The sequence below is a fragment of the Sciurus vulgaris genome (assembly GCF_902686455.1).
Source record: "Sciurus vulgaris genome assembly, chromosome: 12".
In the NCBI taxonomy this organism is placed as follows: Eukaryota; Metazoa; Chordata; class Mammalia; order Rodentia; family Sciuridae; genus Sciurus; species Sciurus vulgaris.
In genome coordinates this window covers 18,653,445-18,675,017 of record NC_136473.1, presented here as the reverse complement: position 1 = coordinate 18,675,017, position 21,573 = coordinate 18,653,445, and the positions used below count along the sequence as shown (strand labels likewise).

The 21,573-nt window shown below is 34.2% G+C and overlaps 1 protein-coding gene across 11 annotated transcripts in view; it reads left to right on the top strand.

Annotated features, from left to right (window-relative positions):
• Window positions 1–21,573, top strand: part of UPF2 (UPF2 regulator of nonsense mediated mRNA decay) — a gene marked incomplete at its 3' end in the record, with an annotated part of 163,577 nt that overhangs the window by 26,864 nt on the left and 115,140 nt on the right. For all 11 annotated transcript variants that reach the window (XR_013758087.1, XR_013758088.1, XR_013758089.1 and 8 more), the window contains 3 exons: window positions 1,233–1,382; window positions 2,585–2,688; window positions 7,240–7,325. Coding sequence is in view for 2 of the 11 variants with exons in the window: in XM_079106198.1 (XP_078962324.1) it covers window positions 1,233–1,382; window positions 2,585–2,688; window positions 7,240–7,325 (340 nt within the window). The remainder of the gene's footprint in view (window positions 1–1,232; window positions 1,383–2,584; window positions 2,689–7,239; window positions 7,326–21,573) is intronic.

Sequence of the window (21,573 nt, the reverse complement as noted above, 5' to 3'; positions counted from 1 at the left end):
ATATATTTGAAAAGTTAAATGAAAGAGAAAATGGTAGTCTATCTTCATTTAGAAACAGCATAATCCATACTCATTCTCATTCTCCCAAATAGATTACGGCATCAGGTATCAAATTAGATGATTAGTGGACATGAGAGAGAGCTGAGAAATATGTTTAAGCATAAATTCTCCTTTTAAAAATATTTTTAGTTGTAGATGGACACAATACCTTTATTTTATTTATTTATTTTTATGTGGTGCAGAGGATAAACCCCAGTGCCTCACACATGCTAAGCAAGTGCTCTACCACTGAGCCAGAACTGCAGCTCCTAAGCATAAATTCTTGAGTTCAGACTTTTTTTGTTAATTTTTACTTGGGGGAAAATTTTTAAACACAAAAGAAAGTATAGTATAGTGAATTTGAACTTACCTATCACCAAAATTCAACATTTTTCAACATTTTGCCAATCTTGTTGCACTAAGGTTTTGGCCATTTTACTTTGTCCCATGTTTTGGTTTCCTCTAACTCCTAACATCTAGATGAAAAGGATATTTTTCTAGTCTTTTTGTATCTACTTTTGTTTTTCTAATGTATTTTCTATATTGCTGCTAAGTCAGTTTTTTAATAACTCACATTTAAATATTGCCTTGCTCATTACCCTGCAAAGGTCATATATATATATATATATATATATATATATATATATATGTATATATATAAAGGAGTCTGAACTTCTCACCTTGGCATTTGAGACCTTTTTTAATTTGAGACCAGTTGAAATCAGCTTGATTCCCGTCATCTTTAGCACAGATCCTCATGCTGTAGTTGCCCACCATCTGTCTACTCAAAGACATTGTGATCATTGTTTTCAGTAAGCATAATGTATTTTATACATTTGTTTTTGTGGTGCTGGGGATTGAACTCAGGGTCTTATGCTTGATAGGCACATACTCTACCACAGAGCTACATCCCTTACACTATACATTTATATTTTATAAAATCAGTACATATGTACATACATACACATACACACAATGAATGTGCCAACTGTACGTGTAGTTTCTAAGTCAAGTGATGCACATTTTGTTAATCCGTATCTTTTTTGCAGTAAGATTTCTATGTGACTTTTAGTTCAGGTGTACTCATTCTTTGCTTTTTAAATTTTTATTTTCTGCAGTGGCAGGGATCAAACTCACACATGCTAGACAAATGCTTTGCCAACTGAGCAGCTCTTTGTTCTGTTTTTAAACAGAGTTAAAAGAATCTAAGGATAATAAAGAGATATCAAGTCCTGATGATTTGGAACTTGAGTTAGAGAATCTAGAAATTAATGATGACACCTTGGAGTTAGAGGGTGGAGATGAAGCTGAAGATCTTACAAAGAAACTTCTTGATGAACAAGGTAAAGGACTATTTCAAGAATTTTCAGTTATTTTGTACACAGAACTCTTGCCTAAAAATATGGAGCTTTTCTCTTTTATTCTCTTTTTTCTTTATTTTTGACAGTACTAGTGATTGAACTTGGGGTCTCATGCATGCTTGGCACGCACTCTACCACTGAGCTATATCCCCGTGGCCCTGATTCTCTAATTTTTAATTCCCTATATTTCTGTTGTATTCAGGCTTCACTTTTAGAATTAGTTTTAGAACAAAACACTGTCCAATACTATGTGACTATAAGCTTTAGCAATCATCTAAATTGTGAGTATCTTAAGATATTTCTTATACTTTACTGACAACTTGCTATAGCATTGTCCTAGTATTTTAATTCTGTGATAAGCTTTTAAAACTTAAAATAAATGTATTTGAAAATTGTGTAAAATGATTAAAAGATAAAAATCCAACTAGCATATCAGTTTAATTTTTATCTTTCTTTATGATTAAGGTTTTGTATTTAATAATAAAAATATTACATTATTATTCCCTAAACACTTCTATTGAGTTTTATTAGTTAAGATTCTTATTAGAAATAGACCTTTTGTCATTATTACTTTTCTCGGTTGACTCCTTTGTTTCCTGCTGCAGATTCTCTTTACTCATGAAGTGAGGGCTGCCCCAGGCTTAAATCACACCAGTTAGAGACATCAGAGGAAAAGAGAACTTCTCCTGCTAAATGTATATAAATATCACAAAAGGACTTTAGCTAGTTCTATGTCATGCTGTACATCCCAGAGAAATGGTAGCATGTTGTGCTTTGATTAGCAGCAGCTATCCCCATCAGAATCTCATGGAATGGGAGACTTAGTTCTTCAAAGGCAAGATTTGAGAGTGCTATTAGTTGAAGAACATAGGGGACAGAATGCTGGACCGATAAAAGTATTAGATTTAGTATGAGGTTACATGTATTTTATGAGTAAGTTTTTGTTTCTTAATGCAAAAGGTTTGCCTTTTTATAGATGATATCTGAACAGTAGTGATTTAGGGATATGGTTCTAGGAATTCCTGAAGTTTCTAGAAATATTTTTTAAATTGCTTAATGTTTTCATCGTTATGAAAATAACTCTAAGATGATCTATTTCCCAAATAACTGATAATTGGATGTTTTTATTCTAATATGTTTTCTGTGTAGTTTTTAAACCTATTTTAAAACTAATTTTATATTAGAACAAGAGGATGAGGAGGCCAGCACTGGATCTCATCTCAAGCTCATTGTAGATGCTTTCCTCCAGCAATTACCCAACTGCGTCAACCGAGATCTGATAGACAAGGTATCATGATTCTTGTGTAATTTTACTCAAGCACATAGACCTTGTAGGAATCTCCTAATTTGCAATGTCTAGCTTTCAGACTGTTCAAACAATAGAATGAACTATTTCTTCAGATGGAGTCTTTTATGGGAATCAACATAAACACAGATGAAGTTGGAGCGTCTGTAGATGTTTTGTTTATAAGTGAAACTGGCTGCAGAATCCTGTTGGTGTGATACCTTTCACCTTCATGTAGAGATCCTTCAATTTGGAAAATAGTGTCTTAGATGAGAGGTTCTTTTTTTTTTTTTTATTGTAAACAAATGGGATACATGTTGTTTGTACATGGGTTAAAGGCATACCATTTGTATAATCATAAATTTACATATGGTAATGTTGTTTGATTCATTCTGTTATTTTTTCCCTTCCCCCCACCCCTCCCACCCTTCTTTTCCCTCTAAACAGTCCTTTCTTTCTCCATTCTAGCCCCCCTCCCTAACCCTAACCCTAACACTAACTCCTCCCACCCTCCCCCTTATGTGTCATCATCCACTTATCAGCGAGATCATTCGTCCTTTAGTTTTTTGAGATTGGCTTATCTCACTTAGCATGATGGTCTCCAATTTCATCCATTTGCCTGCAAATGCCATAATTTTATTGTTCTTTATGGCAGAGTAATATTCCATTGTATATATATACCACAGTTTCTTTATCCACTCATCAATTGAAGGACATCTAGGTTGTTTCCACAATCTGGCTATTGTGAATTGAGCAGCTATGAACATTGATGTGGCTGTATCTCTGTAGTATGCTGATTTTAAGTCCTTTGGGTATAGACCAAGGAGTGGGGATAGCTAGGTCAAATGGTGGTTCCATTCCAAGTTTTCTAAGGAATTTCCACACTGCTTTCCAGAGTGGCTGCACTAATTTGCAGCCCCACCAGCAATGTATGAGTGTACCTTTCTCCCCACATCCTCACCAACACCTGTTGCTTGTATTTTTGATAATTGCCATTGTAATTGGGATGAGATGGAATCTTAGGGTGGTTTTGATTTGCATTTCTCTAGATGAGAGGTTCTTAAAATGTGGTCTTTGGATTCCTGATGGCATACAAGGCATTTTCAGGGCCTCTGTGAGGTCATAACTTTTGATAAAAATACTCACGATTTTTTCTCCCTTAAACTGTTTTTTAATATTTGCAAAAATGATGGTGGTAAAGTTCTTAGCATTTTAGTGTGAGTCAGGCATTATTATCATGTTCTTCACTACCATGCATTTGTAATTAAACACTGCCACTTTCACTTCATCTCTGTGATAAATTCTTTAAAATGAGTGATTTTATAATAGATCAGTGATCACAAATTTTTTGTGTGTGTGGTGTTGGGGATTGAATCCAGGATGCTCTGCCACTGAGCTATATTCCAAGCCTGATGCTCCCCTGCACACTTTTTTTTTTTTTTTTTTTTTTTTTTTTGTTAATTTTTGAGATAGCACTTGACTAAATTGCTTAGGCTGTCATTGAACCTTCTGCTTCGGCATCTCAAGTAGCCTGGATTACAAGCATGCACCACAACACCTGCCACATTTCAGTCTTTGAGTACACATGCTTTGAATCTGACCAAGTGGGAACGATGTATGAAGTACTTTTTTCTTAAGGTTGTCTCAAGGAAAATTACTTGTGTGATGGAGTTGTAAATTGAAATAGTTGCTTTTATCATAGAATGCCATTTTTACTTGGAAGAACTAAGGGATAAAACCATGGTTATTCTAACTTGGGTACTTAGCAGAAATTTTTCTGAAATGAACTGAGTGAGTCCATCACTTCAAGGAAAACAATGAATAATACTTATTACCAATGATCAAATATAACTTTTTAATGGGGCATGTTGGCACATGCCTATAATCCCAGTGATTTGGGATTATGAGGCAAGAGGATTGCAAATTCAATGCCAGCCTCACCAATTTAGGGAGCCTGTGTCTCAAAATAAAAAATACAAAAGGGCTGGGGATGTGGGTCAGTGGTTAAGTGCCCTGGGCTCAACCCCTAGTACTAAAAAAAATAAAAAGGAAAAATTGATGTTTCAACACCAATTTGAATCTTACGAAAACTTATGTCTACCACCATAAACTTGACAGTTTCCCAATTCTTTTCTATAAAGACTTTATTTACAAGAATTTTCTGATGAAATTACTATGATAGTAAATAATGTAATTTTAAAGTATTATGTGTATATTTAGATGATATGCATTGGCTCTGTGAAGTAGTACTCTAAGTGACCAGTTTATAGTGTTAAAAATCAAATGTAGGTGTTAAAGATCCGCTCAAGGTATAGGGTAGACCAAAGGATTTCAGCTTAACAGCATGACATGTTTATTGATCCTGTCTGATTCTGTGTTGCAGCTAATCCTTAAGAAATCACCACTTGTTAAATTTTAGTGTAGTATCAAAATAAAATAGTTACTAAAAATATTTTAAAATACACTTCCATTTTTCACCTACATATATGTGTGAAGCTATATTTTCATCATATACTTTTATCCAAATAACACATTGCAACAGGTTGAATATATAAACAAAAAGAAACTAGATGTTCTGTTAGAGTTCCTGCCATTCTTCTCACTAATTTTTTTCATTTTGAAATTTTTTTCTTTAAACCTTTAATAAGAGGCTTTTTCCTGTTTTTGAATGAATTAATGTTTTTCAGATTTCTCAGTTTTAATTTCTGATATGATAAACACTAAAAGATGTTAAACCCACATTATGTTTTTTCAGTTCCTTGATGATTTTTAAGAGTATAAATGACTCTTGAGACCATAAGTATGAAAACTTAATTTAGATAAATTTTTCTTGAAAAACATAATGTAATCTATTATGCTTTTTGTTCTTCTAGGGAACTGCAAAAATTAGGCAATTTTTCTACTTAAGCAGCCTTTCTTCGAATAATTTAGATGTATTTTAGTTATTATTTATTTAATCAAATGAACTTTCATTCCAGATTGTCTTATTTGTGATGTAATTGGGTCAATGTAGTTTTCAAAAATTTAGTAATTACAGCCTTTATTTTAGCTACCTTTTTGTTTCTTCTTTTTTTTTGGTCCCCTTTTTGTTTCTTCTACAAAATATAGCAGAAACCAATCTTTTGGAGCATGGTGTACTGGGGAATTGAAACTGGGGCGTTTACCGCTGATCTATATCCCCAGTCCTTTTTCTTAGTTAGAGTGTCTCACTAAGTTGCTGAAGGTCTTTCTAAATTGCCAAGACTGACCTCGAACTTAAGATCCTCTTGCCTCAGCCTCCTGAGTTGCAGGGATTACAGTGTTAATCCCTACCTGACAAGAAACCACTCTTAAGCAGTCAGTTATTTTTCTGAGTTTTAGATATGACTGAATCTGTTCCCTGCTAAATTGGTATATTCATTAACTTTAAAAGAGGATGAGAGAGATACTTTGATACTCCTGCTCACTTCTACCCCACATTTTGAGCACTAGCAGAAATATTGCAAGTGGAGAATGATCTTACTAGTAGTGTATATTAGTAACATTATTATTAAGAATCTCAGGTCATAGTAATGTGAGGTATCCTTTAGTGCCCAGCCTGTTCTTGAAAACTGTAGCCAGTATTGATCACATATTAAATTCTGAGTTAGTTCTTGGAAACCCAGAGGAAAAATAGGAGGCCACCATCTTTCTTTTAGATCCCAGTAGCTTCCTCATGAAATTTCTTGCATGTATGTTAGCAAAGACCCAAATGGCTTAAAAGGAAAAAGTATTTGGAAACTAGGTAGATAAACAGTAGAATTCTTCAACTTAAATAATTATGTAGGACTGGGGTTGTAGCTCAGTAGTAGAGCATGCGCCTGGCATGTGTGAGGCACTGGGTTTGATTCTCAGCACCACATATAAATAAATAAAATAAAGGTCTATTGACAATTTAAAAAAATTTAAAAAGAAATTATCACATAGCTATAAATAAGCTTTAGTCAGATATTCAACAATAAAAGTTTATAAGATAAAAAATATAATTTTTTTGGCTTTGGTAAATATTCTTGATACTTTATAGGTTTATCAGAAAACTCTTTTCTGATTTGTGTGTGTGTTTGTGCTGAGGATGGAATGTAGGACCTCACACATAACCAGGCAAGCACTCTACTCTTGAGCTACACCACTAGCCCCTGATAGTAATATTGACTTTAAAAAGATGGATTGTACTTTTCATAGAGTTATTTGCCAGACACCTGTCTTTGAGCTATTCCCTTGAAGTTCTGTTCTCAGCACTAGGTCGCATTTTTTAAAAAAATAGGAAACTTTTTTTTTTTTTTTTTTTTTTTTAGGTATGTAAGGAGAGAGCTGTTAAGCTTAGTGATCTTTTAGTTGGGATATTTTTATAATGCTAGTGTCTTAAATCCATTTTATTTTATTTATTATTTATTTTTACGGTGCTGGGGATTGAATTAAAACCATTTTAAAATATTTAGGAACAAGTGAAAATTTAGTAGCTAAATTTAAGGTATGTTTGGGGTTTTTTGGTTTGTTTTTGTTTTTAAGAAGAAAAGTTTGCTCTTTCTCCTGTAGGCAGCAATGGATTTTTGCATGAACATGAATACAAAAGCAAACAGAAAGAAGTTGGTGCGGGCACTCTTCATAGTTCCTAGACAAAGGTAGGTGTTATAAAAGTTGTTTATTAATGTTTTTACTATGCAGTGGTGATTGTAAGATCAAAGTTAACTTATTTAATCATCTCTTAAAACTATCACTTGTTTTTTGACTTTATTTGCTCAATAGGCCTTAGTTGTCATATGTTCTAGAATTTTTTTCTCATTTATTTTGTTTTTGTTTTAATGGTAATGTTTCTTTTAATATTTACCTGTTACTTTAAGAGAAGATGTTTAAGAATAAAAATAACTTTATATGTTAAACTCAGTAATGGCTAGAAGCAATTGATTTACATTTTGCTTCTGAGGAGAAAAAATGATAAATGAGTTAAGTTTTTAGAGCGTTTTTATTTGTGTAAATATTATACAATTAGATTCAATGAATCTAATTCTTACAGTTAGGTTTCAGTGAAAATTTTCAAGTATTTGGGCTATTATCATAGTTCAGAGATGAGATAACCTGCCTACAGATTCGTTGGATAGAATTGAAAGTCACATTAGTGATTATGGATAGTAATTCAAGACACATTCAGTTGCATATGCTCTTAAAGAATCCTGCTGCTGTGTTTTACACTAAAGTCTCTACTTCACCTGAATGTTTCTGGACCATTCACAGACTATTTGTCTGAGGAATCTGGAGGAGATCCGTGCAGTTTATTTTACCAATGAATAAAGAATTTTTTTATAACTATTAGAATGATTATATACAACATAACTAAAATAGATCATTTCCCCAAAAGATGAAGAATCTGAAATTGCTTCAGCAAAAATTTAATTTGGTTTATTCATTGATGGAGGCCAGTGATCTCTTAGTAATGATAAGATTTCTGAGTGAAACCAAATATCCGCTTGTGTTTTTCTCATTGTTTTTTATCTCAGCAACATTAATATGAGCATTTGGTTTTTTATTTTAATGGGTCAAGGGAGAAGGAATGTTAATATAGTGAGTAGATAATTAGGAATTGTGTAATTAAGAAAGTCATGATTTATAGTCATGTGATGTAGAATTATGAGTTATCAAATCTAATGAACCATCAATTTTGAAGTGTATCATTATATATGATTAAAAGGGAAGAAATAGCGTCAATTAATTTTTAAGGCTTTGTGAGATATGTTCTACTTTCATGTACATGAAAAGTGGGGAGAAGAGGTACACCTCAAATTGATGAAAATTGACATTTTCCCTTCAGGATCTTGAACTAATTAAAAAAAAATTTTTTTTGTTTTTGTTTTTACTATACAGCATAGAATGTTCACTTTCATATTTTTCTTTTCAACTTTATTTTATTTGAATGAAGACACATATAGCAACAATTATCTAGGTTTATAATGTATAACCACATGTTACAACAGAATACCAAGTTAAAAAAAAAGACCTGATTTATTAAAAGAAATGATAGAGTCATATTTTACCTGTAAAAGATCATATTTCCTGCAAATCTGTTACCCACACCTCCAATAAAGTCCTTCAAGTGTTGTGTAAAATTATTTGGCCTTATGCCAATGTTCTCTTTTATAAATGAATTTATCTGCTTTTCTGAGGGGTAGAAAATATGAATTAGTAGTGGTTAGAATCTGCTAGGGACAGATTAGAAAAGAGTAAGAAGTGACAGTTTATGGTTTGAGAGAAGAAAGTATAAAACATTCCCCATATTTAATATGTATAGCATTCTAAAGTCTTACAAATTAGACCCCATAGTCTTGTATACTTAAAGCATATAAATATAATGATTTTAGTTTGTTATAATCAGTATGGTGATCTGGAAAGATGATGTTATGCTCTACAGTCTGTTCATTCATTAAATAATTTATTATGGGTCTATTGTATACTGTGATTGGTGCTGGAGATGCAGTATAGTAATGAACAAGATCAGTTTAGTTCTTATATTCATTTAACTTAAAATTTGGAGAGGGCAGATGAATAATTCCAATTCTAAGTGCATTTATCAAGAAGAAACCCAACATACTTTGAAGCATAGAGTGAGGGGAACATAGTCATTATTCAGAAAGCCAGAAAAGGCTCTGGAATAAGGAACCTTTAATCTGAGTCCTGAGAAAGGAATTAGCTAGACAAAAGATGGGTGGGGAAAAAATATAGAAAGAATATTCCTGATAGACAGAAGTATGTGCAGAGAGACAGAAACAGGAAAGGCCATGGCATCAAGCTATTGCAAAAATCCCTTCTTGGGATCTTAGATATTGTCCTCTAGATTGTAAATTGTAGGAAAGAGGTCATGCTTACTTCTCTCTCCCCAGCCCTTAGTATAATGTCTGACATGAAGAAAGAGATAAAATTATGTAACGTGGTACTTAATGCCTGTTTTAGTCAGTTTTGTGTCATTGTGACCAAAATACCTGATATGAACAACTTAGAGGAGGGAAAGTTTATTTGGAGCTCATGTTTGCAGAGGTTTCAGTCCACAGATGGCTCAGTCCATTGCCTGGGGCCCAAGGTGATGCCCAGCATTGTGGTTGATGTAAGGGCCCAGCAGAGGAAAGCTGCTCAGTTCATGGTGGGTTAGGAAGCAAGGAGTTGGGAAGGAGCCACAGAGAAGATGTACCCTTCCGGCGCACACCCCCAGGTGACCCAGCTTCTTTAGCCATGCCCTACCAGCCTACAGTTCTCACCCATTCAAACTAGGATTGACTGATCTTGTTGCAACTCTCACAGTCCAGTCATTTTACCTCTGAACATTCCTGAATTAGCATAGGAGCTTTTGGGGAATATCTCACATCCAAGCCATAACAATGTTTTTTCTTATCTACTAGACTGTAAAAACTGTTAGCTTTTTAGGACAGAAGTCTGTGACTTCAAATTTTGTACATATTCAACACCAAGATGTACTTTTAAGCACAGTAAATGCTTTAAAATATTTGGCAAATTAATGTTGGTTATATGGAGTTTCAAAAAATAAATAATACTTTCACAAAGTTCAAAACCTAAAAGTATACAACAAATGTGATGAAAAGTATCTTTCCGATCCTCATTTCCCCATCCATCCAATTTCTTCTTGCAGTAGGAAAACAGTGTTTTGATTCTGATATATCTTCCCAAAGTTTCTTTTGTGTATGCAAGAAAACACAATTATAGATTCTTTTCTCCTGTTTTTTATACAAAGGGCAACTTATTATTTTTATCTTTTCATCTTAATACATAAAGGTTTTCTTGTTCTTTGTTTTAAAGGGGCAGTGTTTCTTTTTTGTGAATATACTATAATTAACCATTTCAGACTTTCCAGTCTTTTGCCATTATAAACAATGCCATATTTATACTTCTTTTTTTCCCAATTCCAGTGGAAATTTACTAAACCTATATGAAGTGGAAGAGAGCTAAGAAATGCCTCTCTCCAATCTATGTATAGTTCATAGTACCCACCTAAGATCAATGTCTTGCCGTTTATCTAGCTGAGTACATGCCAAGTTTCACTAGTTTTCTACAATTAGGCAATATCGAGTAAGTATAGTGGTTGACTAGTTCAAAAGTTCACGCCTTCTCAAAAAGTGGTGAGTGACATGAGTGACATGTTGTCACAGCTGATGGAGACTTAGCTTCATTTTAAAAAGATGCACTGAGGTGGACTTCGCTTTACATGGAGATACTGGTCTAGTCTTATTCACAAAGCTCTCTCAAATGTATTGTAATCATCAGGGGCTTCACTGTTTTCCTTCATAAAGCAGTGGCCATACAGATGTCAGCAGAAAATTCCAGTCTGTGTTCTCCAGATTCACATCTATGGTTGGCTTTAGGTCTGTGGTCTGCTGTAGGTTAGTGGTTGAATCTTGTTCCCTGGTTATTTCTACATCTGTGGTGAACTCAGATCTAGTAGGTTAGTGATTGGTCCTGGGGGCATTGTGGAGAAAGCCACAGCCAGGGCACACAGTACAGGGAGGATCAGGACCTTGTGGAGCATGGTGGTAGGACCAGGAGGTCAGGAAGCTGGTGGGTGAGCAGGCAGGGAGGCAGGCCCTCTTTATCCTTTTGATTATGTTAGCTAGTGATTTCTCTATTTTAGTTTTTTTTTTTTTTTTTTTTTTTCCTACCAAGAAAACCAGCTCTTAGCTCTATTGTATATTTTATTCTTTTATTTTTTTCCTACATTATTTTTAGCTTTTGTCTTTATTAATTACCTCTTTTTGGTTCTTACCATGTATTTCCTTTTCTGGAATTTCATGTATGACTTGTTTGTAGAGTATGGTTTTAGCTGTGTCTTGTAGTTCTTATGTCTGATGATTTCTTACATTTTCTAGAAATTCTGCAGTTTCAGTTTTTACTTTCTAAGTGACCTTTGGAGTTATTAGAAGTTTGAAACTTTTAGGATAATGGGACTGTTTTCTTTTGTGATGTTGTTAATAATTCATAATTTCATTGTACTGAGATTTTAAGTTTTGAGAATTTTTTGCAATTTCTTTTGTGGTATATTCTGTAGCTAATTTTCATGAATGGGCTTCCCTTTTTTTTTGGTTGTGGGAATTGAACCCAGTGATGCTTTACCACTAAGCTTATGTCTCCAGCCCTTATTTTTTATTTTGAGAGGGAGTCTCACTAAGTTGCCCAGTCTCACTCAAACTTGTGATCCTTCTGCCTCAGCTTCCCGAATTGCTGAGATTACAGGTGTGCACTAATGCGTCCAGCTCCATGGACATTGTTAAAATGTGTGTTTTTGTTAAAATGTGTGTTTTTGTTTCTCGGATGCAGTTAAATGTGTTGATCAGGCTTACATTATTAAATAACATTTTTTGTTTTTGCAGTGCTAAGAATTGAACACAGAGCCTCACACATACTAGGCAAGCTCTTATTAAGATCCGCCATTTTTTAAAAATGTTTCTGCCCACTTGCCCTTGGTTTCTGGGCTGAGAGAATTAATGAATACTATTGCTGATGTGTTTCATTTCTATTAGTAAGATTTCAGCTTTCAGAATGATCATGGTATTTGGTATGTAGATAATACTTGGATCTGCATTGTGAATTGCATCTTTATCATTATAGTGTCCTTTTTGGTCTTTTTAATGCTTTTTGACCTTATCTAGTTTTAACAATTATGACTTCTGCTTTTTTTGTCTTTTTCTTTTTTGTCTGGTATACCTTTGTTCTTTTTTTATATTCAGTCATTTACAAATCAGTTCAATTTTGTTGAGTCTCTTCTGTATATTAGTGAATTTTACTTTCAGATCCATTTTCAAAATATGTTCCTTTTAATAATTAAGCTAGGCTATTAATGATTGGTCTGAATTGTGTTGTGTTTTCTTTTTTTGGTTTTAATTAAAGTCTTTCATTATGTGTTGTGTGTGTTTCTTTTCTTTTCTTTTCTTTTCTTTTTTTTTTTTTTGCAGTACTGGTATTTAAACCCAGGGCCTTATGCATGGTAGGTAAGCATTCTACCACTGAGGCACATTCTGGCCCCTGTATTTTTCAATTTAGTGTGTGTGTTTTCTGATTTTAGAAAGGTTTCCTTTTTTATTTTATTACTTACCTTTGTGATTGTAACTTTACTTAGTGATCATTTGTTAGGCAGTTAGCATGAGCAATGATAAAATTAGCTTGTGTACTGTTCTCACTCCTTTCCTCACCCATCTCCTATTAATAATACTGTCTTCCTTAATGTTTTTCTTTTTCACTCTTAAATGTGCTTATCTTTATATTTGATTTGTCAATTTTGAATGATATTTAACTTTCAGCATTACAAGTAGGCAAGCAGCCAATGATGATTTTTTTTCTTTTCCATTCCCCCTCATTATTTTATTTCTATGTTGATTACATATCCTGATATGAAATAAAACATTTATATTCAAATTTGTCATGCAACAACCCTTGTGTTTATTTTTATCTCATTCTTTGTTTTTGTTTTGTTTTGCTTGATTCTGTGGATTGAGTCAGGGCCTGGAACAACCTTAGCACAAACTCTACCACTGAGCTATACCCACTATCCCTGTTTGTAACTTAGTTTTACAGTTTAAAATACTCAGTACTCCCTGCCAGTCCTCTTGTTATGGTTTACTCAGGTATCTACTGGTTTTGCTGAAGTTTATCTTCTAATTGTTTTCTCAAGAAGGGTTCTTGGGAAAAATATATTGCTTGAGTTCTTGTTTTTTGAATGATATTTCCATTACTTTTTTACTTAAGTGACAACTTGGCTGCTTATAGGATCTATAGCTCAGATTGTTTTTACCTTAAATAGGAATTACCAGATAGTCATTTGCCATTTGGTATTATTGTGATGATGTCTGAAGCCAGCCTGTTTTTTGGTTTTTAGTTTCTTTCCTCCTTTTAAATTGACTTGATCATAGTTCATTTATATGATTGCCCAAATAATTCTTTCTTTAACAAATCCAGTAACTTTCCTAGAATAGATATGTCTTGGCTTTGATGATTTGGGTCATTCTCTATGCCCTTCCAGTTTTCATGTTGAAAATTTTAGGGACTTTTTTATGATTTTCATTCTTAAATGTGTTTAAATACTTGTTCTGTTTTCTAGTTTTGGTTTTCTTCTTTTTTTTTTTTTTTTTTTTTTTTTTTATCACATCTAATAAGATAGATTTCCCTGGCTTATATTATTAACAGGTTTCTAAGGGTAAATTTTTACCATTGCTTCTAATATTTGTTGCTTTGGAGGCTGTTTCCCTACTTTCTATTCCTTCCCCCCTTCAGAACTACCTTCTGTTTTAATCCTTTTTTATTTCCTCGTTTTTTCTTGGTGCATTGTAGTTGTACACATTGATGGAATTTGTTGTTACATATTTGTATATGTACACAATATAACAATGTTGTGTACATATAACAATATTTGGCCAATAGCACTCCCCAGCATTTCTTCTCTGCCTCCTGGCCACCCACCTCTTGATCCCTTTCCTCTACTGATCTCTCAGAGATCCATCATCAGCTTTGTTTTTCTTTTTTCCTCTCTAACTTCCACATATGAGAGAAAACATACAACTCCTGACCTAAGCTTGATTAGTTTCACTTAACTTGATGGTCTTTGGTTCCATCCATTTTTATGCAAATGCTTTGATTTCATTTTTTTTTTTTTAATGTTTGAATATAACTCCACTGTGTATATATACCACGTTTTCTTAAAGCATTCATCCATGGATGGATACCTATATTGGTTCCATAGTTTGGTTATTGTGAATTGTGCTGCTCTAAACATGGGTTTGCACATATCACTGAAGTAAGATGACTTTAATTTTTCAGGGTAAATACTGAAAAGTGGTGTAGCTTCCAGGTATGGTGGTTCTAGGCCTAGTCTTTTGAGGAACCTCCATCCTGATTTCCATAGCAGTTTTACTAACTTACAGTCCCACAACAGTGTAAAAGTGTTCCTTTTTCTCCACATCCTTGCCAGAATTTGTTACTTGTTTTCTTGATGACAATCATTCTGACTGGAATGGGATGAAATCTGTGTAATTTTGATTGCATTTCCCTAATTGCTAATGATGTTGAACATTTTTTCATGTATTGGCCTTCTGTGTTTCTGCTTTTGAGAAGTGTCTGTTTAGCTCATTCATTCATTTATTAATTGGGTTATTTAATTTTTTGGTGTAAAGTTGTTTGAGATCTTTATTCTGGATATCAATCCTCTGTCCGAACAGTAGCTAGCAAAGATTTTCTCCCATTCTTCTCATTTCTATTTCCTTTCCTGTGCAGAAACTTTTTAATTTGATGCTGTCCCATTTATGAACTCTTGGTAATATTTCCTGAGCTTTAAGGGTCCTATTGAAAAAGTCAATGTCTGTGCTTTAAAGGCTGGAGTGTTAACCCTACATTTTTCTTGTAGGAGTTGCATAGTTTCTGGTCTGATTCCTGGGTATTTAACATTTTGAGCGGGGTGAGAGATAGGGTCTAGTTTCATTTTTCTATATATAGATAACCAGTTTTCCCAACACCATTTGTTAAAAAGGTTGTCTTTTCTCCAATGTGTTTTTGGCATCTTTGTCAAGGATCAGATGACCCTATGAAGTCAGGTATTGTGAGCTTCCATCTTTGCTTCTTTGGTTTAAAATTGCTTTGGCTATTCTGGGTCTTTTATTTTTCCAAATGAATTTTAGGACTATTTTTTTTTAGTTCTGTGAAGATTATTATTGGTATTTTGATGGGATTACATTGAAGCTGTATATTGCTTTTGGTAGTATTGTCATTTTAATATTAATTCTGCCTATCTATGAACATGGGAGGTCTTTCCATCTTCTGAAGTTGTCTTCAGTTTCTTTCTTCAGTGTTCTATAGTTATCTTTCACCTCCTTTGTTAGATTTATTCCTAGGTGGTTTTTTGTTGTTGCTGGTTTTTTTGTTTTTTGTTTTTTGGGTTTTTTTTTTTTGGTTTTTTTTGTTGTTGTTGTTGAGGCAATCGTGAATGAAATTGTTTTCTTGATTTGTTTCTCAGATTCATCGTTGGTATGTAGGAAAGCAGTTGATTTTTATATGTTGATTTTGTAGCTTGCTACTTTTCCAAATTTGTTTATTAGTTCTAAGTCTTTTGGTGGAATTCGTTTTGATCTTCTAGTTATAGGATTATATCATCTGCCAACAGTGATAATTGGACTTCTTCTTTTCCTATTTTTATCTCTTTTATTTTCTTCCTTTCCTCATTGCCTTGGCTAGAATTTCTAGCACTGTATTAAATAGTAGTGGTGAGAGTGAACAACCTTGTCTTGTCCCAGATTTTAAAGGAAATGCTTTCAGTGTTTCCCCATTTACTATGAAGCTGGCTTTAGGCTTCTCATTTATAGCCTTTATGATGTTGAGATAGGTTCCTTCTGTTCCTAGTTTCTTCAGTGTTTCCATTATGAATGGGTGCTGAATTTTGTTGAAGGTCTTTTTTGCATCTATTGAGATTACTAAGTGATTTTTGTCCTTTATCCTGTTAATGTGATGAATTACATTTATTGATTGCCTTATATTAAACCATCTTTACATCTCTGGAATAAAAACAACTTTAAAATATCTTAAATATTTAAGATAGTAAATATTTAGATTTACTATCTTCTAAATATGTTGCTGAACACGATTTGCTAATATTTTATTAAATATTTTTGCATCTAAATTCATCAGGGATATTGGTGTGTAGTTTGCTTTCTTTGATGTGTCCTTATCTGGTTTTGGTGTGAATGTGATGCTGGCTTCATAGAATGAATTTGGAAGTGTTTCATCCGTTTCAATTTCATGGAGTAATTTGAGGAGTATTGGCAATAGTTCTTCTTTAAAACTTTGGTATAATTCAGCTGAGAATCCATCTGGTCCTGGGCTTTTCTTTGTTGGAAGACTCTTTATTATTACTTTTATCTTATTACAAGATATAAGTATGTTTTGTTTATATTTTCTGTGTCTTCTTGATTCAGTTTTTGGCAGATTGTACTTGTCTAGAAATATATTCATTTCTTCTGGATTTTTCAGTTTATTGGAGTATAAACTTTCAAAGTATTTTCTAATGGTGTGCTAGATTTCTGAAATGTCATGGTTATTTTTCCTTTTTTCATCTCTAATTTTGAGGTTTTTTGTTGTTGTTGTTTTTTAAATTAAAAAAATTTTTTTTTAGTTGTCAGTGGATCTTTTATTTTATTTTTTATATGTGTGCTGAGGATCGAACCCAGGGCCTCACACATGCCAGACAAGCACTGTACCACTGAGCCACAACTCCAACCCTTCTAATTTTATTGATTCTCACCCCCCCCCTTTTTTTTTAAATTAGTTTTGACTAAGGGCTTATCAATCTTTTCTTTGTTTCATCAATCCTTTTTTTTTTTTTTTTTTTTTTTTTGTGGTGTTGGGGATTGAACTCAGGGCCCTGTGCTTGCAAGGCAAGCACTCTACCAACTGAGCTATCTCCCCAGCCCTGTATTGTATTTTTATTTTCAAGTTCATTGATTTTGGGCTCAGATCTTATTTCCTTCCTTTTACTAGTTTTGGAATTGGTTTGATTTGGGGTTCTTTTCCTCCCAGTTTTTTTAAATACTTATATTTTATGTATTTATTTTCATGTGGTGCTGAGGATGAAACCCAGTGCCTCACAAATGCTAGTCAGTTGTTTTACCACTGAGCTACCACCACAGCCCTATTTGGACTCTTTTGATTTTCTTGTGCAGACACTCAGCTATAAAATTTCCTCTTAGAAATGTCTTCATAGTGTCCCAGAGGTTCTGGTATGTTGTATCGCTATTCTCATTTGAGTCTTAACATTTTTTAAATTTTTCCCTTGATTTCATGTATCATCCATTCATCAGTCATTACTTAATCTCTGTCTGTGTGTTTATATAGTTTCTCTAGGGTTTTTTTTTTGTTTTTTTTTTTTTGGTGTTGATTTCAAATTTCTTTCCATTGTAGTCTGATCAGATACAAGGAATTATATTAGTTCTTTTGTGTTTGCTGATAGTTGCTTTGTGGCCTAAAATATGGTCTGTTTTGGAGAAGGTTTCATGAGTTGCTGTGAAGAAAGTGTATTCAGCTGTTGTTGAATTAAATATTCTGTAGGTGTCTGTTAGGTCCATTTGATTTATGATATTTTTCAGGTCCAAAGAGTCTTTATTGAGTCTGAATGACCTGTTTATAGTGAGAGAGGTGTGTTTAAATCAGCCAGTGTTATTGTACTGGGGTCTATCTGGGTCTTCAATTTCAGTAGTATCTCTTTTATGTAATTAGTTGCACCCACTTTTGGGGCATATTTATTATTATTCTCTATTCTTGGTGAATTGTTCCTTTTTCCAATATGAAGTCACCTTTGTTTCTTGATTAATTTTGGTGTGAAATTTACTTTGTCAGATATGAGATTAGCTACCCCTGCTTGTTTTCAGCCTCCATTTGCATAATATATCAATTTACACCATTTTACTTTCAATCTGTGACTGTCTGCCTCTAAGGCATGTCTCTTGCAAACAACATATAGTTGGGCTGTTTTTAAATCCATTCTCCCAGCATATGTCTTTTAATTGGAGAGTTGAGACCATTTACATTTAGTATTTATTAATTCCTGCCATTTTGGATTTATTATATTTAATTTGGTCCTGTTACTTATTTGCGTAGCTGCTCTTCAGTTCTGAGGTCTGTTTATTTTTTTCTGTCTGCAGCATTTCTTTAAGTTCTATAGTGCTGGTTTAGTAGTCATGAATTCTTTTAGTTTCTGCTTATCTTGGAAGGTTTTTATTTCATCTTAAATTTCGAATGATGGATTTGCTGGAAATAGTAGTCTTGGTTAATAGTTATTTTCATTCAGTACTTAGAACACATCCTTCCACCCCTCCTGGCTTGTATTGTAGAGTTTGTCCTGAGAAATCAGACATGTTTCTGACTGGATTGCCTCTAAATGTGATCTGACATTTTTCTCTTAAGGCTTTTAAAATTCTCTCCTTGTTTTGTATGTTAGGCATTTTTATTATAATGTGTTGTTCAGAGTTTCTTTTTTGATCTTTTCTATTTGGGGTTCCTAATACCTCCTGTATCTGGATATCCATCTCATTCTGAAGGTTGGGAAGTTTTCTTTTATTATTTCCCTGAAGAGTTTATCCAGTCCATTAGTCCACATCTCACAGCCTTCCTCAATTCCAGTGGTTCTTAAATTTGGACCTTTTAATGATATCCCAGAGTTCTTGTATATTCTGATCTTGGTTGCTTATTTTTGTTTTTCTTTAATACTGTTTGAATGTTCGAGGCTGGCCACTTTGTCTTCCACTCTGACATTGTGTCTTCAGCATGGTCTCCTCTCTTAGACTTTCAACTGAACATTTTATTTGATTTATTGTGTCTTTCATCTTCAAGAGTTCTTTTTGGTGTTATTTCAATATTTCTATCTCCTTATTGAATTTCTAATTCATCTTCAGTACTGTCTTCCTTAATTCATTCAGTTGTTTTCTGTGTTCTCTTGAAATTCTTCGATTATTATAATAATGATTCTTTTGAATTCCTTATCTGATATTTCATCCACTTTAATATTTTGGGGTTATTTGCTGGTAAATTATGACCTTTAGGATATATTGTGTTAGCTTGTTTTTTCTCTTTCTTGTATTCATGCATTGGGTTTTATGCATCTGTTGGAAGGGATTTCTTTTCCACTATTATGTGTGCGCTTTTTGAGGGCAGAGTCATTATTTTCTAAAGTGACCTAGAGAGATCTGGATTAAGACCCCCTTGTAGGTATGGTGTCCAAAAGTCTTTGTGTTATTTCTGTTTCTTTGATAGCAGGTGATTTCCTTAGGGGGGATCTGGGGGCTCTACCCTAGCCATTCTTACTTGAGGACTGGTTGTCAATTTGGGTTTGTGTCTCTTTTATTCTTTGTATTAAAATATAGTTGAAGATTGAGTATCATTAATTTGTGTGGGGGACAAGGTATTTTGTATTTTGGTTCAGCAACATAGTTTCTACCCTGTGAACTTATAGTGTCCTTGTAGGTTCCCAGCACCTCATAGAAGAGGGTGAAACAAGCAATAGTAGCAACCAATGCAAACAATATACAGCATTAAATTAGATACTTGGTTCCTACTATGACCTCTGCAGTGTTAATTGCCTCAAGAAACTAATGGTAGGATCGGCAATTGCCATTAGAAAAAAACAAGAAGTTACCATAAGCCATATCTGGCATTAAAGGAAACAACCGATATCAAGAAAAAAGCAGTAATAATTGTGATAGCATTAATGTTGGGGGTAGGAGTTACATAAACCAATTAATGCCAAAAAATGGTAAGGATATAGTTAATTAAGAAATAAAAAAACGTGATAGGAAAGTAGAAAATAATTTAACAATTTCAAAAAGTGAACAGAATGCAGAAGAGATGTAGGATGTGATGATTATAAGGAAGAGAGAAAAAAAATACAAGTGACAGTGTAAAGGGAGTGAAAGAACAATAGAATTTGGCTTTTAGAAGAAAAGAGAAAGAGAAATAGACAAATGAAAAAAATACAAAACCAAGCCAAAATATACTAATCAAAAACTAACCCTCAAAAGACAAGGCAAGGAAAAGTAACTAACTATACTTTAAAACTGCTAAAAATGAGAAAAAAGAAATATGTTTATGTATGTATGTCCACAAACCAATCAGCATAGCAAAAGCACACACAAAAACAGAAGAAGAAAAAGGGAAGAACATGAAAAATGAGCTGTGTTTCTTTTCGCGTCGTCTTCTACTCTGTACTGAGCACGAGAGACCAAGGGCTGAAGGTTGTTAAACCCTTCCTCTTTTGGGGTTGCTCATCAACCTGCCAGTTAAAGTATAAAATTCTCAGCTTCTCTTCTCACTAGTATGGGATGGGAAGTACTGGCAGGTAGAGTTGATGGATGCTCTCCCAGGGTAGGGCCGCTGCAGAGTTCTGTAAGTGAACTTCCAGCAGGTGGGACTTAAGTCCAATCAGGCCTACAGGGCATGGTTGGGTAGTGATTGCTCTGGAGAGATTAAGGCAACACATCCCTAGAGCCTGGCACTTGCTAGTCTCTGCTGGGAGTCTGGATCTCAGGAGTCTTCCTAGGATTCTACTTGTGGGGTTGGGGAGCCAGTCCTTCACCCCACTCTGCTGCTCATGAATATTACCTTTCCAGCCTTCCTGGGCTTAGTCCCTGAGTATATTCACGCCTCCCTCTTCAAATTCTTGGCCCATTCCATATGGTTATGTGAGCCACTAGATTCAAAGAGGGAAGCCAGTGGCTCCCCCTTTGCTTTTCTCACTTGAATTTTCCTGGGCGAAATGTTCTCTGTGCCTGTTTCACCCTCATTCTGTTAGGTACACCCTAGGTTATGCAGCAGATGCGTGCCAGGACTACAGTTTGCTCAGATCTCCCGACTCCTGCAATAGCAGCTGCAGCATGGTTACCTCAAAATGTGTCTCGTCTCAGCTCTCCTCAGCCAGTTGAGCTCTCTTCAGACATGGGGCAATTTTCAAGCACCGTTGTACAGTGCAGCTTCTAGATCAGCTAGGGGCAGATTGTTTTTCTGGTCTCAGGATTTTCCATGTTAAATCTGTCCATTGTATATCTCTGTGCTAAATCAGTGCCACTACTGCTGCTGGCATAACTGACTTGGCTCCATTGTCGTCTTTTTTCTTTGTCTAATGGACCCAAATTTCTGAGTCTCTAAGACTCTCTGACTGTTTGATATTGATATTGAGTTTTAGTGAAATCCCTTTTTTTACCCACCTCACAGAAAGCAGTACTCCTGCTGCTTGAATCCTGAGTTACAGAGCATTAGGAATGCAGCCTTCCTCTATCCCACCATCTTGAATTCTCCCCTATTCTTCATTCTTATTGTATCTCCTCATTTGACTTTTGTTTGATCTTTGAA